At 37.4% G+C, this 24,606-nt stretch overlaps 1 protein-coding gene across 11 annotated transcripts in view; it reads right to left on the reverse strand.

The window, feature by feature from the left end:
- MCTP1 (multiple C2 and transmembrane domain containing 1) overlaps window positions 1–24,606 on the reverse strand; it is a 352,345-nt gene that overhangs the window by 73,877 nt on the left and 253,862 nt on the right. For 9 of the 11 annotated variants that reach the window (XR_003003489.1, XM_024746952.1, XM_024746948.1 and 6 more), the window contains 2 exons: window positions 22,642–22,761; window positions 3,480–3,533 (listed from right to left, as the gene is read on the reverse strand). Coding sequence is in view for 10 of the 11 variants with exons in the window: in XM_024746952.1 (XP_024602720.1) it covers window positions 3,480–3,533; window positions 22,642–22,761 (174 nt within the window). In the remaining variant the exon portion in view is untranslated. The remainder of the gene's footprint in view (window positions 1–3,479; window positions 3,534–22,641; window positions 22,762–24,606) is intronic. The other 2 variants (XM_024746954.1, XM_024746951.1) reach the window with 1 other exon arrangement.

The following is a 24,606-nucleotide window of genomic DNA, read 5'->3' on the forward strand; positions in this document are numbered from 1 at the left end:
AAAGAATGCTTTACAACAAAGGCAAATGAGAATGCAATATGATGTCTTTCTAACATTTAACTCAAGAAAAATTTCATCTCCAGCACAGCTTAACCTAGAGCTACCACATAATGCAGATATAAGTGAAAATATTAACAAGTCAATGATTTATAACTAAGACCCATATTCTCTGCCTTTGTGAAAACCACGGAATTGGATTAAGAGAGAAGCCGCCTAATTTTAGATTTAAGCAAATGTGGACAATGGATTCTTAGAATAAAGGATAAGTCTGAGCATCACAAACCCTCACCTGATTAATGATTAGCTGTTTTAGTGAAAAGGAAGAACTTACGGAAAAATACTCATAGTCCATAATGTGGAAAAACTTCAAGATCTGGGAATCCAGGTAAATCATGACTTTGTTTTTACCAACTTTAACCAAAGTCTTCCCAGGTGCTAAAGTCAGTACTAGAGAAAACCTATTACAAAACTATTCTGTTAAGTAATTATCATCTTTGCTTCAACTTCTTATACCTGTGTCTATACATGCCATCTATGTAATTATGTTGAGGGAAAACACTCCAAGCTCAAAAGAAGTGAACAACTTCAGTTTCTGCTCACACGGACCTTGTCAAGTAGCCAATGACTTGTCCTTTCATTGTGAGTGACTAATATCAATGCTGGCTCTAAAGAAAGACACTTTTCATAATCGCCCAACAATCTGCTAAGTGAAAACATATGAATGGGCTTTAGGCAAAGCCTGCCAGGGGTCTTTGCTGAATGGAAAACAGGTGCTCTCATTCTGTGCCACGTAATACCCCATTTACCCCCAAGTCCAAAGGTTACAGGACTAATAGCTGCCTTGTGGTAATCAGGGAAAGCCAAGACACTAGCCCTGGTGAAACATCTGGGACGTATTTTACATACTTGCAACATATGCTTCAGGTTCAATTAAAGTGAGGCTTTGGCACATTTATTAATCTTTTTTACTTTTATCCTATAAGAGGACCCACTGACCTGACCCCACTATTATACCACATGAGAAAACAGAGAAATAATGAGAGCTAGAGGTCAGTACCTGCTCGTATGGCAAAAAACACACTTGTTTTCTCATGAAACTCCATTACGCATGACTCTATACACAAACTTTAAATGGAGGAACCAATGAATTTTTTAAAGTAGGAAATTACCCTTCTCCCACTCAGACACATCTGATAGCCAAGACTTAGATTTACCACTGCGAGAGCCAGTCGAGAGACGGAAACTGGTAAATAGAAACTTGAAGGATCCTTTCATGTTTTCATTTCTTATATTAAAAACTTTGTATTTCCAGAATATAAGCTTTCCACTCTAAGACTCTTCCCTCTATGATGCAAGTCCCTAAAAGTCTATTGTAAATTATTACATTTGAAATTTTATTTTTGTTCAGATATGATTTTTATACTATCAATTGCGTTATGAGTGAAGAAAAGCAAAACCTTCTTATATATCACTCAAATAAAGGGCTGGATTTATGAAAATCAGCTCACAATCCTTTCATATGGAAAACACACCGTCTGTCGGCATCCTGTACAGAAGAATACAGTTAAATTCACACAGTCATTTAAGCGCTCGCTTTCAATCAACTTTGGTAACGAGACCTGAAAATACGTTAGAACCAGGGTGTCGATCTCAGACAACCAAACACTGGATAACAACAGATGCCACTCCAGAGATCTGGGGTTGTTTCCACCCTGGCATGTTCTACTTGACATCTATATTTTGGTGAACTGGTTAACCAGGTTGTGCTAACGTCTAACAGTGTGCCACTCCTAACACCCTCTCTATTAAAAGATGACCAAAAAGGGAGATTAGTGGTATAGAATATCAACAAACTGCCTAAAAAAAATATAGGTTGACTTCAAGCAGGGGCACTGAAGTACTAGACTTCACCAAGGGTTTCCACTTATTAACATTTCTCGGGAAACGCCTGCTACCAGAATGGACCTTTAAGGTGGCTTTAATAATAAAGCAGCAACAAGCAAGGGAAAGTGGCCACAAATGGATGGCAGCTCAGCGTTTATCAGCAGAGAAATGATGATTCAGAGCTGGCATGTTGAGTTTAAATACAAGCTCTCTACAGCTCTACAACTGACCTTAACAATAAATCATATCATTTATTGCCAGAAGTGTATGCTCATGTTATTCAACATTAGAAACAAGCACATATGTGTTTTTGCAGAAAGGAGATTTTGTTACTTTATGTTTGATGATGTTGCTAATGACTAAATGATGTCCAGAAGAAAAATCTCACATAAAATCTCTATGAATTTAAAAATGTTTGAAATAGCAGTAGAAGGGAGAAAGTGTGTGTGCGTGTATGTTTCTGTTTTCCTTCCAGAATTGAATATGTCAGGAAAAAAATCATTTGGGAAGTTAACTAATCACTGTGAATTGTTTTGACATTTCCAATGCTTGCTTCCAGCACTCAAATTCTTATACTGGGATATAAGTGAACATCTCTACTGGAATCAAAGGTCAAGGGCATAAATTAAGATACACTGTTTTTCTCCTTTCTTTAAAAAATTTCAGTGCTTTACTATAGCAGAAGTCAGATAGATTCCATGAAGGTCAAAATCTGGTTTTATAGGCTGAACAATGTGGAAATAATGAATGATATTTTCACTCCCCCCTCAGTCACTGCCCCCCTCTATCGCACCCTAAGACTTTTTGGATTTCATATCTAGAAGTGCCCAAAGATGATGATAAACCAGCATCACTAGCCTCCTTGCCATAGAAAGCTGTCCTTCCGACCTCAGCCACTGCTGCAGTGGTGCAAGGCCATTCTGATTCCTCCTTCCAGTTGTCCGCTCTCCCCAGGGGACAACCAATCCAAGCAGTCCCAGAAACTAGCTGTTATTTACTGTGGCCACCAACCCCAAGCCAACCAGCAATCGAAACACGAGCCTCTCCGAACAGACTTTCCTGACCAAGGAAGGAGCCACGGGCCATTCCAAGTCTAAGCCAGGGCAGTGAGCACTGGGATTATTTAAATGCCCTCTGGAGCCCTCCGCACACGTGTTCTTTTGCTGAGCAATTCTTGGAAAATTACAGATGACAATATCCATGTCTGACACATGCAGGCTGCTATTTTTTTTCACTCCTCTCTTCCCCCCAAGTGTAGCCTGATTTGTAATACTCAAGATAGGACAAATTTTTGCCCTTCAAAAACAGTTGTCACTGTCGTTATCTTCGTGAGAGCTATCAAGTTCCAGACAAGCTGAATTATTTTTTTTTGTTCCTGGCAGAAAAATATTTGACCCAGCTCTGGACAAAAGCGAAGACGATTTATAGCCCTCTCTCCCTCTTTGCAACATGCAGTGGCATTGTTAGGATGATAAACAGCACTGTCCAATTTTCTGGACTCAAACACTTCAACTCCTTTGTAACTGTCTGTGAAAACAGTGTCATGTCTACATTTCCCCATCCCCAGGTACCCAAGTGCTGGGAAAGATAATTACCTTGTCATCTTTGTCATCTTCTTCTTCCTCGTCCTCTAGCATGTCCTCCACTACCTGCAGACAGAAACAGAAGTCGTTTTCATGCTCTTAAAGGAGAGAATTTTGTTCTGTCATTCTGAACCTTTTAGAAGTGAAAACTTTATTAACATTTGAAACGGACGCACTGAGAGGGAATATCTGATCTAGAGACAGGGATTAGGAAAATGCTATGCCTTTAATTGATGAACACCAGGGAACTGAATCCCAGTCAGGGGAACCCTATTTGTGTGAAATGTTCTGTGACAATTTAAAGAATTGGAAATATGCATAAGGTAAACTAACACTCATTCGAAGGATGCTTTAAATCAGGAGATTTCTTTTTTTACCTACTCCACTGTCTATATTAATTAGGCACTTTAAATTTGGAGCTAGATAACTAAGCAGAAAAGAGCTCTGCTATTTCTAATTTACTTGTCACCAAACCCTAAGATAAAAATCTATGCCCGTTCATGGATTCATGCTGGTGAGCTATGGCATAAAGCTAACAATATCTTTCATGGCTCCAATTTTAATTCTGACATATAGTGTCAACTCTTGACCATCTCTGAATTACTTGTTCATTTTGTGGATTACCTGAAACTCTAATTTTAATTCTCTGTGATTTTACACATGGATTATGTTATGAGAATGAACATTACTACTGAAAGAAAAGAAGAGATGTATTCAATAATCAAATGTGTATATCATGTATATAGAACCCATGTAGATAGATATGCATGCATGTATTTTTTAATGGCTCCTGGTTTACCTACTTCAGCAGAACGGTATAGTCATTTTGGATTTGCCAAGTAATTTCCCCTTGCCTGGATCAATATATAACTACAGGCATTACAAATGAGACCTCACCCCATTTCAGGTGTTTTATCATGTTTTTATACACACACACTCCATGGAATCCAAAAATTTAAAAACTCTGGGGGGGAGCTCTTATTCAGGTAAGTGCTAACTTATAACTATTTACTCCATTTGATATAATTTCTTGTGGTGCTTCTATTTTTTTATCCAGTATCTTTATCTCTGAATAAACTCGACAGAATCATGGTTATCAAATATTTTTAAACCTTTCTCCCAAAGCTCCTAACTTTAGAAGAGAGAGATAGCTAGCTCTTCTTTCATGTGGCTTTAGGATAGAGACAGGAATATGCTATGAATGAAAACTGCAGTAACTAAGACTTACTAAACAAAGAGTTACATAAACTGAGGTAATACGTCAGGACGCTCAGTTATCCTAATAATTTTTCTCAAAGTTTCTAAAAGCATTAACGGATTTAAAAGAAGAACCCAAACACAAACTTCTAGTTCTCACGAACTGATATATAACTAAAAGTATCTGACAAACTGGGAAATTGTTCTTAATTTAATGTCATACTTTAAATCTTCTATGAAGTGGTAGAATCTGGTGGTCTTTCATTTGGACACTCAGCATTTCAAAAGAATCAGAGTAGCACAATGTTCTGTTTCCTTTATCGGGTTAGAGTTTACGCTGATTTTGGGGGCATATAAAGTAGCTCAGCCTCAGCAAGAAAGGACTCTTGACATTCTAACTATACTCAGATACTCCATAAGCATTTATTACAAATGCCCTTGACCAAGGCACACAGTACTAGGGACTGTGGGAATAGAAAGATGAATAACACACATATACTTAATCTATAGTCATGTCAACCCACAAGAGGCTTATAATCCAATAGAATTTAAATGGGGGCTATCAGATAGCCTTTCATGTTGACTTTTAACTTCCTGAAAATTTGAAGCATGCATATCATAAATATATAGACAACAATAGTGACAATGTATAACTGAGGTGCTGTATGCCAGACTATTCCAAACTGGGACCTTTGTGATGGAGGTTGAAATAGGAGAGGCAGTCACAATATTTCAGTACATTGTGTTGCATCAAAAGAATTCACCTAACACAGCAAGTAGCTAAACTAGAACTCAGACCCAGATTGTGGGATAGCACAGCCAGCTCTGAAACCCTGCCCAGTTCTAAAACCAAAAAAAAAAAGGGAAAAAAAGGAAAAGCAAAACAAAAAAACGATTGGCCTCTCACATGATTTTTTTAATGATCATACTTTTTGTATCTCTTATAAAATGGTGTTATAAATTTTAGATTTATATTAAGTAACATTTTAAGGTTGTCATTATCTATTTCTAAAAAATAAAAATTATATATATTCCAGGTATACAATATGATTATTTGATATATATTAGATTAAGTAATTTTTTCCTAAAATTACTCATGTAGACTCATATATCAAATATGGAAAGTGAAATGAATATTATACTTTTATTCTTATACATAAAAATCAAACAATATTTTAGGTGGTTATTGTTAAGAATGTATTATGTATCTCTCCTCTTCAGTACTTACCATCGTACTACAGTGCAAGGAAGGCAGAATGGTTTCAGATTGTACCTAGCAGTTCATAATAAGTATTCAAGAAATATTTGTTGATAGACTGAACAGAAGAAAACCTCATCTATGCTTCATATCTTTGAACATGCATTTTGGTAGAGGGCCTATCATTTATCTCACAGAACTCAACTAGCTCACCTGCAAAGACATACCTCCTAATCAATGATGCAGATTAATGAATCAAATATTCAAACTGTGCCTGGCAATAGAAAGCATGGATATTTAACTGTTACTTTAAGATCTGGAGATCTCCACTATCTTTAAGTTAATTTTCAAAGATTCAAAATATTATTGAACCATAAAAAAACCAAGAAGTTAATTTATGCATTTCACAGATCAGTTGCAGATCTTATGTTCAAGAAGGACTCAAAAGGTCTACAGAATCAGGCTCTTCATTTGCAAAACCCAAACTGTTCCCACCTGCACAAGTGGGTAATTGGCTACGCACAACTGCCCCACAAATGCGCAGCCAGAATCACCCAAACACAACTATTTGCTTTTACATTTGGCAGAAAAGTGTTGTGTTAGCGAGAGGCCTTTGTGTTGTGTTGTAGCACCCGAGTGAGGGCTTTTCCCCTCCTCCAGTGACTTTTTAATGCTACAACATAAACATCTACAAGTGAGGATTTATAATACAGATGGTTTCCTAGTGATGCCTTTAAGCTGCTTCAGAATGTATCCCACTGTTACAGTTTGCTCAGATGAAGCTTAAGGTGCCTTGGAAAATGGAGATGATAATAGCACCTTCCCCACAGTGTTGATTAGGGGTCCAATGAGACAATGTGTTTAAAGTGTTCAGCACAGTTCCCGTACCGAAGTACTAAAAAATGTGAGCTACTAATAAAAGTAGAAATAACATCAATTTAATAATATTTAAACATTAATTTTTGGAAATTAAATGATATATATATTTTTTTTCCTGGGCAAAATATTCAGGGTTCTGAATGACATACACAACTCTGGTTGTTTCACTGACACTAAGGAACATATAAAGGGGCACAGGTAGAGTGGTGGATAAAGATTCCCAATTAAAACGATAATGGTTTCACAACTAATTTTCAGGCTTTAAGGGTCCAATGAAATGGATGGCTTTAAAGGCAACAGTGTCTCAGAAGCTGGGCTGTGCTCTAAGACATAAGCCCTGGACAAATGCAATGAATACAGAAACTGCAGACTGAGCTTTTAAAAACAAACTGTATATATATCTGAAGTGCATTTAAGGATTGCACAAAATTGCAACCTTTCCCAGAGAACTCAAGTAACACCTACTCTTTAGAAAGAGTGCTGGAGTTTAACACTTAACTAAGGAAACAAATAAAATAAAGGAGTCCCAGTCTCAAATTCCAGCTCTTTCCTCTTCAAATAAAACCAAATAAGGGCTACACAGTTTTGTTTTCAAGTATACAAAGTCCAGTTGCCCAAACATTTGTCAGCAATAATTTAATAACAACACATCTGTAGGATTTCCTTGAGGGAAAAAAAAATGAAGAGTGACAAAAATGCATGTGTTAGAAAAGATACATTTTTACAAAGTTGGGGTTTTTTTCCTCTTTTTGTAAGGGAGAATATCTCAGATTGGCCCTAGAATTCTTTTTCCAAATTATGCTTTCTGATACCTTGCTTGAAAGCAAGTAGTATTAATCAAACAAAAGAAGGGCACTAGGGAAATCAGAAAGATGTAATGCAAGCAGTTAAAAGTGACATGACCTTCTGTAATGTCGCCCGTCACAGACTTATATGCCACACACTGGAGGAAGGTCTTGAAAGAAACTGATTCTTGGTACTATTCCTTGAATGTAATACTAATAAAGATGACATTTTAAAAAACACACGTAGACAGCCCCAAATGCAGCGTTCCAGCTACATTACCGCCAAAGAATAAGCAGATAACACTGTTTTTAGAAGCATAATATTTCTTCTTTCATAGTCCACATTTGCTGAACATTCGTCATTAACATATACAATATAATATGTAGCTGTATATTTTAAAAATCCATTATCAAAATGCAGCAAAACTGCATCTGAAGAATCTGTATGTTTTATACAGTTGTATAGGAGGTCTCTTAATATTATGACTTTTAATTATAATTTGACACAACTAAATGCTTTATGATTTGCAAGGAAATAAAATTTTATTTGGCTGAAAATGTTAAAAATGATGCTGGTAATCTGAACAAAAATATGACAGTATGTTTAGAATTACTCCACTAGACAAAGATGTATAAGGGAGGGGACCAACAGGGTGCAGAAAAGGCAGACCAAAACAGTAAAAGGATGAGGAAAAGTAGATTCGGGTAAACTTCACTATTAAAATCATAACGGGACAGTGGATACTGAGTCCCGCTTTTTAATACTAATTCAGGGTGCATGTTTGAAAGCTAAAATGACAAAAGGGGGTTAAAAGTTCCATGAATAATTCTTAAAACACTTTGTATTATGATTTTCCCAGGGCTAAAGTCTTCCACTTATTTATATGTCTTTAAACAAAAAGGGAAAAATCTTGGTTATGTTACCTTTGTAAGATAAGTATTGAGTATCACAAAGCCAAAAACCCTGGAAAGCCAACGCTGACACAAACCAGTTTCTTTTATATGTTTACTTTTTCCCTCAGAAATAATCTTTGAATTAAATGGATGTTTTTCTATGTTCAGAATGAATAGTTGCACAATTCAAATTGCTTTACTCAAAACGGTCTATAAAAAAGCAACACATTTAAATTAAAGAAGAAATCACTGCTGTCCAGATGTGCAACTGCAATGTTAAAAAATTAAAGAAAGAAAACTGTCACAAAAGAAAGAAGTTTCATATTTAATTTTATATTCATAGAACATCCAAATGGGTACAGATGCTTATATTTGGATACATTACAACCTAAATGCTTATTTCCACTCTAGAGATATGGAGGAATTTGGGTAGAGCAGTTTGCTTCAACATGGTCTGGAGTTCATTTATACCATTTTGTGTGTACATAAACCAAGCAGAACAGGCATTTGTGTGCCAATGGACGTATTACATGTGCAAGTATCATATGAAGTTATTGAAAGTCTATGAATTGAGAAGATGCATATAACCAACCACTCAGATTATTTCGGATCACTTAAAAGCACTGGAGGTTGGGCTGAAGACTTTTGTGGTCAATAAGATCATTATAGGTGTGCTTGTGCTGTCATTTTCACCACAGGACACCTGCACCTCTCAAGATTTTTGAGAAGGAACTTTTGCAAAATGAATGGTGCAATTAACCTGTACGTATAATTTACTCCACATCTGAAAGGATAATAAAACCCATAAACAGGTCTGGAATACACTGTTTAGTCTATCTCAAAAGCAACTGCATGTATGATGGCTGCTTAGTTTGATTCACGCTATTAAGAATTTGACCTTGGAGTATTTCAGCTACAGTAGTCATCAAGATAACTGAACCACTAGATGTAACAATAATTAGTGTGATAGGCTTGCCAGTGAAGCTGAATATATTGCAATACAAAAGAAGGCAGACTAAAAAGAAAAGCATTATTACTTACTGCTAAAAGACTTCCGGATTTTTACAGAGACACTCAAATACAATTATTTCTTCTTGCAGAATGCGTTTCCTTGGCTCATTCTGGGAAGTGCCACGTTATAATTTAGTCTGATTCTTAATAGGAAACGTGGCTTTAATGTGGCTATCAGATGACTTTTGATGCATACCACTGATTACATACGGCCTGAATTCTGCATCATCAACAACAGCATTCTTATTTGCAGTATAATATGCTTTGCTGTAAGGTGCAAGGACAGTAAATTTACTTTACTGGCCAAGAGTATGTAACCTTTTAGTCTTTGTCAGCTTAATATGCAGAAAAATCCTTCCATTAAGAAAGGCTAAATACAATATAAATTCTATACTCAGTATAAGCATCTTAAATGAATTTCTTTTCATATTTCCTTCTCAGTATTCTTAAATGTTCATTTTTATACTTAAACAAAGCACTGTGAACAGAATTCTAGTGTTTATTTGAACTATGTCTCCATCTAAAGGCTTCACAATGTATTGTATTTTCGCTTGTAGGGAAAATTCTAATCTTGGCGTCTTTACACTATTGCATGCTAATTTGATTGAGCAGGGAAAAAATAGGTCAACTATTAACTTGCAATGTGCTTTTTAAAAACTAATGCTTTCTTGAAGCAATATTATTTTTCGGGTTAAAAATTATACAAAAGGCCAAAAAATTGAATTGTTTAATGTGCTCTGCAAATGAAATCGAAAGATAACTAGACTTACCACTAATCTATTTTATAAAATTTAATATTTTCAAAGCAAAACATTTTTGTTCATTAATAATAAACAGATTTCAAATAAAAAAGAAAATTATATGCTTTAGCCTCTCTCTGTAAAACCAAGTTTCCATTCCAGAAGCACAAATTTGTAACAAAAAAGGGCACAATTTTAAATGTCTCAGTTTTTAAAAACAACCTTAGGAATTTTTTTTAAGTGTCTAATAAAGAGTCCACATTACCTATTTAAAAAATTTTCTGCAAAGCAGCAGGAGGGAGCTGCTATGATCTCCAGTCTTTTCCAGTCTTCTCAGAAATGTTCTTCACTCTAAGCCCATCAGATATATTTGGGAGCATTAGAGTTGCAATAGGCAAGAAGTTCTTTTCAGGTAAATGTATAGTTTAGCAGATATAATAAAGGTAAATGGTACACTTCGGGAAGACTAGGTACTGTTAAAGAATAGAATTTGAAAACAAAAAAAACATTCATCTTGGAGATTAATATGAGCAAACTTTTGAACCATATTGCTCTGTTAGGTTTGATTTACTTTTTACAAAAATTCACTGCTACTGCCTATTTTAAGCAATGTAATTGGGAGTAGTAGAGGGGGTGAGAAGAATAGGTGGACATTTGAAGAGAAAAATATTCTGATGCTAATTTGATTTTTCTTCTTCATTTTTTTCCCTTGTGCCTAGAATATTTTGAGGCCTGAGAACATTATGTCAGAAAGTCTAACTTTAAAAATGGAGCAGATTTTGATGTCAAAAAATCATAGAAAACTCCAGTTTTTTCCTTGTATTTCTTTTCTATAAATAATAATGATAAAATATTTTTTACCTTTTTTGTAAAGAATAATCACCTCCCAAAAGACAGGCTATGTGGGTTTAGACCTACATTGGAACTGGAAAGAATGTGTGTGGTGAATGGTGAATTGTAGCACAAAAGCCTGCATGAAAAGGATGTTCAGGAAACCTCACACAAAACCTCTGTATCCATTTTATCATGAGCTTCCCACAATATAACACAAGAGCTCTATATTCTAGGAAAAGCTTGCTTGGTCCACTTATCATTTCAGCTTTATGTAGTGTACTGTGTGATTGCTCAATTAGTGCATAATGTATTTATAATATTTATAGTTCCAACATTTAGTCAAATAACCTTTATGTAAGATTTATGTTGATTTTTTAAAAATTTCTCATTTAATGGCAAATTATGAGGAGCATGTTTCATAAAGATAATTCTCCATTTAAATTCATCAGTCCATTAAATATTAAAATTATGTTTCTGATGCAATCGAGAACAAATTTGTCCAGCTTCAGTGATTATTTGCACTCATAAAAATTAGGCTTGATTAATAAATTTAAATGCTTGATTAAGTTGACATTTTTATGTTCTATTCTGATTTATTAAAATTAGTCCTTGTGCCCAGGCCTGGCATGCTAGTAGGTTTACCTTTCTCCTTCTCTTAGTCAACACCCAGAGTGAAGCTGTTGGGAAAGAGTATTTTGCTATGGACTCAGTGATGGTCTCAGGGAAGGAAATGCCCTGTTCTCATGGTGCTGCTGGCCTTTGTCTTTATGTCCTGTGCATGGTGGAGATTAGTATTACGATCATCAAGAAAAACGTTTCTATCCAAATATCTATGGATATGATCTGTAAAATGGCATACATTTTTGGTATTTCTATAAATTTCAGTTTTCAAGAAGCTTTAATCCGTAGAGGATTGTTCAAATTTCTTTGTCAGCTTTTTTTGTTGATAAAAATGTAGTTTTCATTTTGTGGGACTTCCATATATATAGCAGGAGGATTATAGACACAGGAAATCTTTCTGTGGCAATTTTACTATCTTTGTCCACAAGTTCAAAACCAAGAAGGACTAATGGCCATGGGAAACCACTCTCTTCAATAGTTCTTACAAGTGAACTGTTTAAGAGAGGTGGTTACCTCTACTATGTTTAGACACCCATTTTACCCCCACTGGTTTGCCCTGTTTTATACATAATCAGGTGCCTAATTATCATTTACTGAGCACTCACTATATGCTTAACACAGTGTGCTGTCTCTTTAATCCTCACAAGACCTCAACAAAGGTAGGTATTATCCCCATTTTACTGGTGAGGAAACTGAGGCTTAGGGAAATGAATAAACTCATACAGCTAACAAGTAGAAGGTCTGAAATTTAATGCCAGGTCTTTGTAATTTCAAAGTTTGGACTCTTAACCTCTACCAACTGTAACATGGTAGTGGCAACACTCATTTTTAAGATGTTTCTGCTGTTGCCCATGGGAGTGTAACATATCTGGAAACTTTGTTTAGGTGAACTGTCTCTCATTTAAGCATGTTACCAGAATATTGTTATTGTTTAAAAAATAAGTGATATGGTATCATGACTATTTTCTTTTTCTTGAATGATGAAATAAATTCAATAACACATGAAAGAAAATGCCCTTGAAGGCATATTTTAGTTTGGTTACCTGCACATACTACTCCAGTTCCATGTACAGAAAGGCTTTAAAATTACATGTTCTTAATAAATTTAACTCATGGAACACTAAAAAACATGAATACAAAACTCTCAGGTTTATTGGACTCCCAACAATGGTTCTGATTTATAAACTTCTTCCACAAGCAGATAAAGACATATCACTTGGTTTCTATGTTTAGTTTGTTAATTGAAGTCTTGTCATTTCTTGTCCCCTTTCTGGACTAGGGACAGTAAGTCTCCACAAATATTGTATGAAACCTTCAGCTAACACCACCCCACCACCTGGTGCATGATGCAAACTAGTCCTGGGATCATGAGTCGGCCAGAAGGTGCTTCTGTTGGTCCTACATGCTACCTCCCTCACCATAATGTGTCAAGGAGTTCTGGCTATCTACCAAGAGGAGGGTGTAAAATCATTTCGAAAGAACCACCAGATCATCACTAGAAATAGGTGGGAAAACACATCCACCCTGAGAAGTGAGGCCCAAACCGTGGATATCCTTTTTTCTCCTCTCCTAAGTCCCAGTCTTCAATGACAGAAATGACAAAATTGTGGAGGCAGACCTTTTGGAAAGGGAACAGAAATAATAAAACCATTTGGTTGACAAATGGGTAGATGCTTGGGTTGGACACTTTGGAAAACCATTGAGATGGTGAATTCTTTGGATCCATGGGAGACTTTGAGGAGAGTTTAGGAAGTTGGTTTTCAAATGAGTTCCTGGGACCCAGGAGTCAATTGGGGTTCAAATAAGAGAAATTCAGCCATTTATGGGGGCAAGATCTTCAGGTTTCCTTCAAGCCTGCCAAGACAATTCATTTGGTGGAAAAAGAGCTGGGTTTCAGGGCAGAAATCCTCTATAGGAATGAAGAGTATCTCTTTACCTTGTTACGTTCTCATAATTTATCTTTGGGGAATCTGAGCAAGGTGGGAGCGATTCAGGAAGATGGTGAGGGCTGCAGTATGAGAGTAACTATAAGTGTCCTCTGCAGCAACTACCACTAACTTTAAATTCTAAGTATCTCTCCTGAGTCCTAATAGATCTAAAGCAAAAGAAGTCTGCCTTCTAGACAGGCGGCTCTTTAGTATATTGACTTTTAAAAACAGAACTGTTTTCCTTTACATCTTTCTCTATGTGAACCGACATGTCACGTACAGGTAACACTCATCTTCCCATCTGAAGTTGAGCTGCAGTTTGAGAATAGAGTAAAAAGATAGACAATAACACTGAAGTATTAAAGGCAAACATGGAGTTACTGAGTGAAGGGACAGACGGAAGGGTGGAATAGGGCTGTGGCCACAGATAGGTAGACCCTCTTTCTTTATATATGCAGCACACGCACACGTATCTGCGATGATCTAAATGTTTTTTGGCCACACGCTCTGCATTTCATGTATAGACCTCCATCACTGCACCTATTATACCCACGTATTCCACTTAGTTGTTTGTTTCCCTCACTAGACCACAAACTGTCATGGGCAAGGACCAGGTCTTTTTTTCTCTCCCTCTCCCTTTCTTTTATCTGTATTGAAGTATAATAGATATACTGGGACCAGGTCTTAATCATCTTTGGACAACAGCTAGCACAGTGCCTGCAAACGTTCAATACATTTTTGTTGAATGAAAATTAGACAATTTTTGATGTGGAAAAAGAATCAGATTAACATACTTAGTATTCATTCATTAAACATTTTTTGAGCAACTACTGTGCTGCTATATCTGAGACATCCTGTTCTGTGCTGGGATTAGATACACAGATGGAAGATACAGTTAGAACAGTCTGGGGCAGGTGAAGAAGACCCCCGGTGAGCTTTTTATTATAATACAGCTAGGGGAATATGGGAACTGAGAGGGGAGGGTTCACTTAAGCTCTTGGAGTATATGATGGTAGAGATGGGTTGGTAGGTGTAGGGGTGGGTGAGGATGGGCAGGAAGTCAGAGATGGCTCGCCAGGAGAAATGATGAAGATAACTTGTGGTTACCCAGGCATATATATATAAAATATTAAAACCTTAATGGCTGGCAAGTCAGTATTGACTACCAAAAATATTCAAAATGCATATACTCTGACCCAGAAATTCCCCTTCAAGGGCTTTGTCAAAAGACATTACCGACAACCTGCTCAGAGATCTGTTTAGGATGTTTCTTTGCAACATTCTTTGAGATGGCATAAACACTGGAAACAAACATTTCTAAAATGAGTGTTTAATTGAGAAAAAGTAAAGTATTCATATGGTGAAAATTATTCAGTCATTAAAAAGCATGTTGTTTCCCAGTAATTTGAGGGAAACTCAAAGTAGGTATGCTAACAGTACCTTTAATGTGATCCAATTCTCGTAAAAAATAAAATATATATGACAGGCAAGAACTACACCTTACATTTGCAAACATATATTTTTTTAAGAAAAGAGTAAAAGCTATAGAGAGAGTGTATTGACTATTTGGGAAACTACAAATACACTCGGCTCCAGACACTGCTGCTGCTGCCATAGCTGTCCCAGCCACCCTGGGTCCTCCTCTGTCAAGACCATGTCAAGACCCCATCCCTCAAAGCTCCCCTTCCCCCATGGCAGAAGACCACTACTTGACCTCCTCTTCCACTGTGGGGCCTTGACCTGCGCACGCCTAGGCTCCCATCTGCTCATCAACACCCACAGGGTCTCCTCCAAGTTCACGGTGCAGCTCATCCCAGAGCAAGGTGCCCCAGGAGAGCCAGGCCCTCGCAAGGGAGTGTGCCCACCTCTTTGTGGGCAGGCCTTCTGAGCTCAACCCCTTCGATGTTTGGCACCTGCAGCAAGGACTTCAAGCGCTCCAGCCACCTGTCCTGGCACAGTGCCACACATCGTGCCAGATGGCCCGCTGCACATCTGTTCTGGTGCCCATGCGGCTCCCAGGCACAGCACGAGCACCTCCACTAAGTTCAAGACCAGGCCTGCACTGCCCTTCCCTGGGCCACCGCGTCTGTCCCACACGGCACCACCCACACAAACTCACTGCCAGTGCAGAGGTTACTGCCTTATCCTAGACCTCAGTTTCCCCAATTATACAAAGAGAGAAGCATCATTGCTTCCTTCTTTGCTTTCTGTTGGGTTATGTGGACCAAGTCTTTGCCCACCCTGGGCCTATGGAATGGGTACATTGGAGGAGAGGCAGAGAACACAGGCCTGGGAACCAGTTGGAAGTGGGTTCCAGTCCCACCGTGCTGTGTGAGCCTTTGCAAGTGGCATAAGCTCTCTGAGCTTTGTTTTCCTGCTCTCCCAAGTGGTGAATGGTTGCTTTCTGGGTGAAAGAGATGATAAAAGAGAATGGGGCACTGTCTGGTTCATTTCTGTACCTCCCCCCTTCTTCCCACCATCTCCACCTTTTGCTCATTAAACATTCCATTCTCAAAACCTAAAAACACACAAACGAACAATCCTGCTGGAATACAGGGGAGATAAAGCTGAAGCTATATGGTTTGGGTGGGGCATACACATGAGGAATCTTCTATGCCATGCTCGAAGATATTACGGAAAGACAAAAGTAGCAGAGGGAAAAAAATCAGCATTTTGTTTCAGAACTATCACCTTCCTACAAGTCTTGAGGTAAGAATACATGCTGTGATTTGGGGGAAAGTTGCCAGAAAAATACAAGACATCCAGTTAAATTGGAATTTAGGTAAATAATGAATATTATTTTTATATAAATATCTCCTGTTGTTTATCTGAAATCCCAATTTAACTGGGCATCTGTATTTTTCCTTGCTAAATCTGGCAACCCTAAACTGGGAACAAATTCAGAGGGCTTCAGGGGTTGGAGCTTGAGGAAAATTTGCAACGCAGAAGGCCTTGGTCACCTGAGAGAGAGGGAATGTAGCATGGTGGTGGGAGTGGGGCACTTGAGGAGAGTGGAAAAAATGTGGAAGTCCTGTTGGGGTATGCCCAGAGCCTGATGAGGTGATGGTCATCAGTGTACAGGGCACCAGTCTGTAGACTGAGTAATAATCTGGCACATCTAAGTGGTTGAACAGATTTGAGAGGGTCACAAGGGATGAAATTTTCTACTGACATCTGATTGGCTGTTGGTTTCTACCTCTTTATGCTTGTGATCGTGCTGGAAAAATAAAGGTCTGGTTCTTTTCACGGTCTTCCTCACATTTTTGCAAGCTGGTGACCTTCTTAAAAGTTTGAGAAAATTTGTTGAAATAAGCAGGAAAAAGAAAAGAGTGATCATCAATTTTTAGATGTGTTTACAGGCTGTATGACTCAGTGCTGCTTCTGTTAAGAGCAAGTACATGGTCTTTTTTGGTACTGAGATGCAAACTCAGGAGGCTCTGATCTACGCTACTTTCTGTGAACGATAAAGCCCTTATGGAAGTGCCAAGAGTCTGACCACGCACCAAAAGTGCTTTTCGCACGGAGTCCACTCCTCTCTGCTCAGCTTTGGCCAGTCTTTCCAGATCCTGTTAGGAATATTTCACTTATTCAATAGTCTACTTATTCAAATATTCCACCAGGACGACTTCTTTGGAACTGAGAGTACTGGCTGAGAAAATAATAAATGAGTTTGATTTACAGGAAATCAGGTCAAACAAACAGATGTTTCTTTGGTGGATGATCCTAAATTGTCCAATCAACAGCATTTATGGTGGCAAAGGAAATTCTCTCCTTACAAGCTTTATTTCTAGACATCAATGTTCTGGGCCTAAGTGGAATAGCCCCAACAACAACAAATATAGTCAGTGCTATTCTAAAGGGGAAGAGAAGCATGGAGGGCTTTGCCATGTGAGGGAACTAACAAAACATTTCAGTATTTCCTGAAGTATTTTATCAGACAGATTTGGGCTCAACTGGTATCACAGTGAGAGCGTGAGTCAGAGAATGATTTCATTGATCTAGCCTACTCTTCAGTCTTTTAATGCCTCCATTGATTAGACAACTAAGATTGTTAAGTGGGAGGCATATCATGACAGTAAAAGTGAATGCTCTTTTAAAATGTAATTAAAAAGCACTGCTTGAAGAATTTTTGAATGTCAAAGATATTCAAAGATTTTCTTCACTAATGTGAAGGATTTTTAGCTTTGATTTACTCTTCCATGCTCACCTGGGTGGATGGAAGGTAGTCCTCCCGGTCATGAATGTTTTTTTGAAATGAACGGGGTCACCTGGGATCAAACAGGTGATCAGTACCCATTATTGAGAGGTCACCAGGTACCTCACAGGAAGGAATCTGGGGATACCTGGGATTCCAGGTAAGGCTCCAAACAGAAAGTGGATCCCTTGGTAAAGGCATGCCCAAACGTGTACCACAGAAATACCCTGAGGCTTCAGAATAGGGCAGAGCTGGGTTTGCGCCCCACTTACTCTATGGAGTTTGTTATTCATCATTCTCTTTGATTCTGAATTTCCTCTTTTGTAAAATGAGGATAAAACCATTTAGAATCATTTACTTGATATAATTATTATGAAGTAAAGCAGAAACTAACACAGCACTGTAAAGCAATTATACTCCAGTAAAGATGTTAAAAATAATAAATTTAAAAAATTATTATGAAGAATTAAAGGAGACTATGTCTCCAGAAGGCTTAGCAGGATACCTGATGCATTCAAGTTGCTCCATTTTCCTGAATGAGAGGTGAGGAGGACATGGGGGTGGAGTGGGGAAAATGAGGGTTTTCCAACAATCTGTTTGCTTAAAGATAGAGTTAGTACTACTGCCCATTCTGAAGCTTAAAGGAGAAATGTGCTCAAAAGGTACCCAGGGAGACCTGGGATGGACCAAAATATAGCCTCAAGAGGAAATGTAGTTGAGTGGTGTGATAAGGAGTGCAAACTTCAGAAAGACTGACAGATTCTAACACCCACTCTGCCACTTTCTAACTAACTGTGTGCCTTTGGAACCATTTAACCTCTCTACCCTGTTTCCCTGTATGTGAGGTAGTAATGATGATACCTGTCTCAGTGAGTATAATAGAGCTCTGGTTTCTTTGGTCAACCTGTTTCTTTCATCCTCTGAGATTTGATTTCCCCTCTCTCAAGGAAGGGCTCTTGTAGCCATGCTTCTTCCACGTATGTTCCCTTCCTTGTCACAGAGAAGAGAACAGGCGGTCACCTGATTTAGGAGGCCCTAACACATGGGCTGGGCTGACACAATCATCTTCTCTCTCCTGGGGGAAAATTAAATGACATGATAAAAGAAAGTGCTTAACACAGCATCCAGGGTGCAATGAGGATTCGAAAATTTTTAACTCCAAAGTAAAGATCACTGCCTGGCATCTACTCTTACAAAATCTCAGTTTATAGTAACTGTAATGTGGATAGTTGGTACGAGCCCAATGGGCAGGGCAGGGGTGATTTTCCCCTGGTTCTGGAGTGACGGCTTAAACCAAGAGAAGTATGACATTCATGCCACAGACATTTCTGAATGAAGTTTGTATTAAACAGCTTTCTCTGGAAAAGTCTAACAATTCTTATGCTATAAATTTTAATGTCATGGTCCAAGTAGAGATAGATTTAGATCTAGAATTGCTTATTTTTAACAAGTCTGACTGAGAAACAGCAGAGGTGAAATACCATTGCTAACCACACCTCTTTCTCATGTGCATCTCTAAGTCTACAGCATTAGACTCAGGAACGGCTGTTCCCTTATCCTGTCCTCAACGGGTTCAGCTCATTATATGCAGCAAAACTTACTTGGCAAGGATTACATCTCATTTTTTTCATTAAACTAGAACAGGCACCATGGTGGGGAAAAGGTTGGGGGTTTCAGTTCCTGTGATCTTTAAGTCTCCAAAAAGGAAATGGTCTCCTTAATAAACAATAAACAGACAAAGAAATCCTTTCTTATTTTAGTATTAATCTCAACTATCCACCAATATTTTGAAGACAGAATTTTTACCCAACTATGTACTTTTTATCTTTTACAGTATTTATTTCCTTTTCTCTTATAACTTCTTATGCCATGGAAATATTATTTTCTTTTTTCTTTTGCTACACAAACCTGAAGTTTATTTTGATTTGTTTTTCTTTTATAATTTTCATCCTAATTGAATTTTCTCAGCTGAATAATGTACAGATGATTTTTTGTGTGCGACAGAATATCCACCGCCCTCCCACGCCCCCTGTTTTTCCTGAAACAGAAAGTTTCCTGATTTGGAATCAGCCAATGGTGTGATTAATGCACTTCAGAGATTCCCTAAAGTTTTCACACATGCTGAAAAATTCTGCATTGTTTTGGGGACACCAATAAGGACTTAGGGCAAAGTACCATTCTTCCAGGGTTATCTACTACGCGGTAGATAAGTAGCCAGGCACAGCATAGCAACCCCTCCAAACACTTCTCTTAATTTACATATATGTGCTTGTGAACATATGTGTGTGTGTGTGTGTGTGTGTGTGTGTAATCTATAACCAGCAAAGTATAACCCAGGTTTCTTTTCAAAAGGAGCAACCATTTCAAATGCACAGCTGGGTATGGCAGAAAACACGTAATTAGACAAATTGGATTTAAGAGTTACGTAAGGTCTCAGCTGAGCCAGTGAATGAGAAGCTGAATGAAGCGTTGTGATTGCTGCTCTGGTGCCTGGAAAGAACAGAATATGTGGATATGTGTGTTTTGGGCAAATAAAAGGCAATCACTGGGAGTTATGGGGTGTAGTTGGCATTCCATGAAAGTTAGACTGTAGCATGTTTCACAGTGGCATGTGTTGGAGAATAAAATATTGTCCATGGCTAAAAGGGGGATTCAGTCAGAGATATGCCCACAAGGAAGGATTTGTAAGTACTATATCAGAGTTATATTTTGGGGGGAAAAGGGCAGTAGAAAAATTTACATAATATGTTAACTTTTCAATAGGCTTATAAAAATTCTCAGAGAATTTTAAGTACAAGGGGATACATTATATATTATTATGTTTCCTCCAAAAGTGTACCTTTCCAGCCAAGGCAGGTATATTCTGAAGAAAATAACAAGCAAAGTCTATCGTTTCAGAATGTTTTACTAAGATATCCAGTATCCTGATACACCCCTGACACTAAGAATACTCAAACCAATGACTAAATATTGAAGATAAGCCCCCTCATAGGATTAAGAACCTGAAACTAAATTACCACTTTTTGGCAAACATTCTTATTTGCATATTTGTCTCAAGGCAACTGAATGAAAAGTAGAGTTTTGTGGGATGAATTGGGAGATTGGGATTGACATATATACACTAAAATGTATAAAATAGATAACTAATAAGAACCTGCTGTATAAAAAATAAATTAAATTTTTTTTTTAAAAGTAGATTTTCTTCTCTCTCGACAACCTCCTGGAAATAAATGGGACAAAAAGGACTTGGCTCAGAGAGTCCTATCTTCTTAAAGAAAACATCCTGGATTAATTGAAAAAAGTGCCTATTAGTCCCCACGACACCAAGGCTTTTGGCATTTGGGGCTTGTCTGTCAGTGTGCAAGTTAAATATATATCCATAAATCCTTGCCAATAATAATAACAACGCCTTGTCTGTTGATGCTTCCTAACCATTAAAATCTCTAATAGCAATCACATGTTTGCTTTGATAAACTTTACAAAAAAATGTTTGAACACCTCTAATTTGCAAAACACGTGCTAGAGACGGTGGCAAGTACAGAGATAAACAGTTCTCTACCTCAAATTTATAATCTCATGAGAGAGACAGAAATATATCAAATAACATAGGGAAATAAACGTGGTGCGTTGTTGGCAACCTTGCCATGGTACTTGGTGGTTGTGCATCTGGATTTTTCTTTTATTTTGATGACAAATAAAATTATTTTGAAGAAGTCTATTTTGCTTGTGTAACCATTTAAAGTATATTTTGCTTGAGTTATTTAAAAAGAAAATTCTTTTATGTCATATGTATATGTGCAATCATTATGCTATTATAACAAAGTATTATATAACACTACTAAACTTATGATCAAATAACTCTGTTTCCTGCGTCATTATGGGCACAATAGTTGGCAAAAGTCCTGATTATCAATCAAATGGAGGCCCTTAATGGCAAAAAAAAAAAAAAAAAAAAAAAAAAAAATCAGTGTAATCTGATGTGGACAAATAGCTGCCAAAGAGATCCTTATGTTTGACAAACCCTTAAATTATTCTCAACAGCTGTCTACAGAATTATAAAATTGCAAATGTTCTATGTGCGTAAGACACTCCCCTCCCATTTATTTACATATGGGAAAGTTTTTCAAGCTGTATGTTTGCTAGGGGCGTAGTGACTGAGATAGCCTAAGGGGAATGAGGACTGGTGGGAGAATAACAAACTTGATTATAATGTTGCTAGCTTCTGCTTCTCAGTCTAAAACTCTTTGAGAGAGAAAACGTTGTTTCACACATTCGAAAAACTTTCAAAAATGCCGAGAGGGCAAGTGAGTGCAATGTAAGTTTCCTTAGGTTAATTGGAAGCTCTTGACCCATGAGCCGGTATCCTGATACACCCCTGACGCAGAGAAGGGTATTTGTTATTGTTCAGTGAATGAACACTGAATTAAGGTACTTGATGCACTTTTCTAGGCCAAAAACCATCAAGTCTTCCTTCCCTCCAATGACAGACCACAGAGAACTGTCTTAAATAAAATACATTCGTTTGGTCTGACCATAGATAATTTTGTGATATTATGTCTTAACTCAGGATTCATTAAGACATAAAAACAAGTAAGGAGCATAAAAGAAATAATCATTTGGAATAACCGACTTACACCTAAAAATCATAACTCATTCTTTGGTGTGCTCTCCATTTTAGTTCCTACCAAAATGAGTAATGCTAGAAACAGGTGAATACTTTCTATTGTGTTAGGACCAAAGGGTTGTTAGTTTTGAACTGATAAAACTTTCCTCCAAACTTGAGTATTTACAGACAGAATTTCTGGTTTGCAAAACCGAATTCAATGTTGATCTTGATGGAGAGACTAGGAATAAGAACAAAAACACATGCAAATGAGAAAGTAGAGACTTACTGTATCACGTTGCCTGTTATCTTTCCCTGATATGATCAAGAAGTAGTTCCATGTCAATAGTAACAACAAAACCATTGGTATCATGTAGAGCTCAAAGTTCCAGACAACAAAGAGAAAGAGCTGGAGGAGAGAGAAGGAAGAAGAAAAAGATGAGTCAACTCTGAATTTCATTCAATGGACTCTCTTATCCATACTGCACTTCAAAAAAGCACACAGTTAAATGCTTCAGAATAGAAAGATTTGCCTTGAAAACAAAAACTTGAGAACTTGTTAGGCATTTTTCTAAAAGCACAACCGACCCCTGGAAAGTCACTAAGATTTTTACTTTGTTTAATTTCTATGAAGGAAAAACTGATATCACTACATTGTCAATGAGGCAATTTAAATTTTTCTCCTCCAGTGAAATTATTGTTAGGTTGGACAAAATAAAGTTTTAAAAAAGAAAGGCAGCAAAATGAGCTTCACTACATTGTCAGAAATAACTGGCCTATCTGCCTTAATGATAAAGGATGAATCACCATTTAATATCAGAAACTATTTTTAAATCTCACTTGGATAATACAATGTAACAAGCAGAATAGGCAGATGAAAATACCAAGTCTACACCAGAGAGCTCCCAAGATTTCACATTATGAATAATAGAACTGCTACCAACAAGTGTAAAAAATTCAGCCTTGCCACAGAAATCAAACAGCTATTAAAAAAATGGAGCAACTTGGTCAAAGGAAAATTTTAAATGTCTACCTTTATCATCTTTTAAAACTACCTACTTCTCTAAGTATATAAATGATTTTTAAAATTGTATGAGGAATGTAAGTTTAAGAACTCACCTAGGCTGGCAGAAGGAACCATTTTAAGAGCATCTGCATCATAAAATAACCAGCAATGGTTATAAACTGTGACTCATCCCCATTCCCCACCAGCCTCTTATAACCCTGCACAGATCATCTAAATTCTCTGGGTCTGTGGCCCCTGCTGCCAAATTAAGGTAATTTAAGTCAGATGGTAGTTAAGAGCCAGATTCCACCCTTGGTGCTAACTAGTCCTATAACCTCTGGCATGGTATATATCCTCCCTTTAGTTTCTTCTTCTGTAAAATGGGGATGATAAGAGTATCCACCTGAGAGGTGGCTGTGACAATTAAACAGTTGAAATGTGTTAAGGATTTAACACACTGCTTGGTACTCAGTAAGTGCTCAAAAAAAGTATTGTGTAAATGATATCAATACATTACAAAATTGAGAAAGTTAACTATTTATTAACAAAGGTCCTCAGGTAGTACATATTCTAATACTGAAAACTAGAAAGTCATCTGCCTGCTAAGCTTTAGCTGAACCAAAGTATAATTGGGAATTTGAGCCAGCTGGTTGGGGTCACGCAAACATCCTGCCTTTGACAGATCAGAAGGGTTAGGAGCAGTGCCCTAAGAACACTCACATCAGGCACAGCAGCATGGGCTGTTTGCAGCCTTCTTAACAAACCTCAGCCAAGCCCACAGCCTATTCAAATTGCAGAGAAAATGAACCTGTATGGAGTGGTAGAGGGACGCCTGGCCCACGGGCCAGAAGACTGGTTCTGGGCCTTAGAAAATCACTCTCCCTCAGTGTTTTCATTCCTCAACATAGATCTGTAGATCTGATCCCCTCTAACATCCTTTCTCTAATATTTAAAATGACTTCATGATGTTACTGTACCATCAGGGATTTTTTTTTAATGTGATATTAAAATTTGAAGACTGTATATTTTACTGAATTCTTTGATATTCATAACCCACATGGACACCAAAAAGCATAAATAATGGTTTAGTAACCCAAGAAATGAATTTTGTACAGAATTACATGGTAACCATAGATTCAAGTTCCTGAATAAGAAAAATCTCAAATATGTTAATGCGTGGAACATGAGCCATATCTTCTCTTTCACCAGAAAACTATAAAGAGTTCTAGAAAAGGAAAATATTCTGTT

This window comes from Neophocaena asiaeorientalis, unplaced genomic scaffold, assembly GCF_003031525.2.
Source record: "Neophocaena asiaeorientalis asiaeorientalis breed wild unplaced genomic scaffold, Neophocaena_asiaeorientalis_V1.1 scaffold550, whole genome shotgun sequence".
NCBI lineage: Eukaryota > Metazoa > Chordata > Mammalia > Artiodactyla > Phocoenidae > Neophocaena > Neophocaena asiaeorientalis.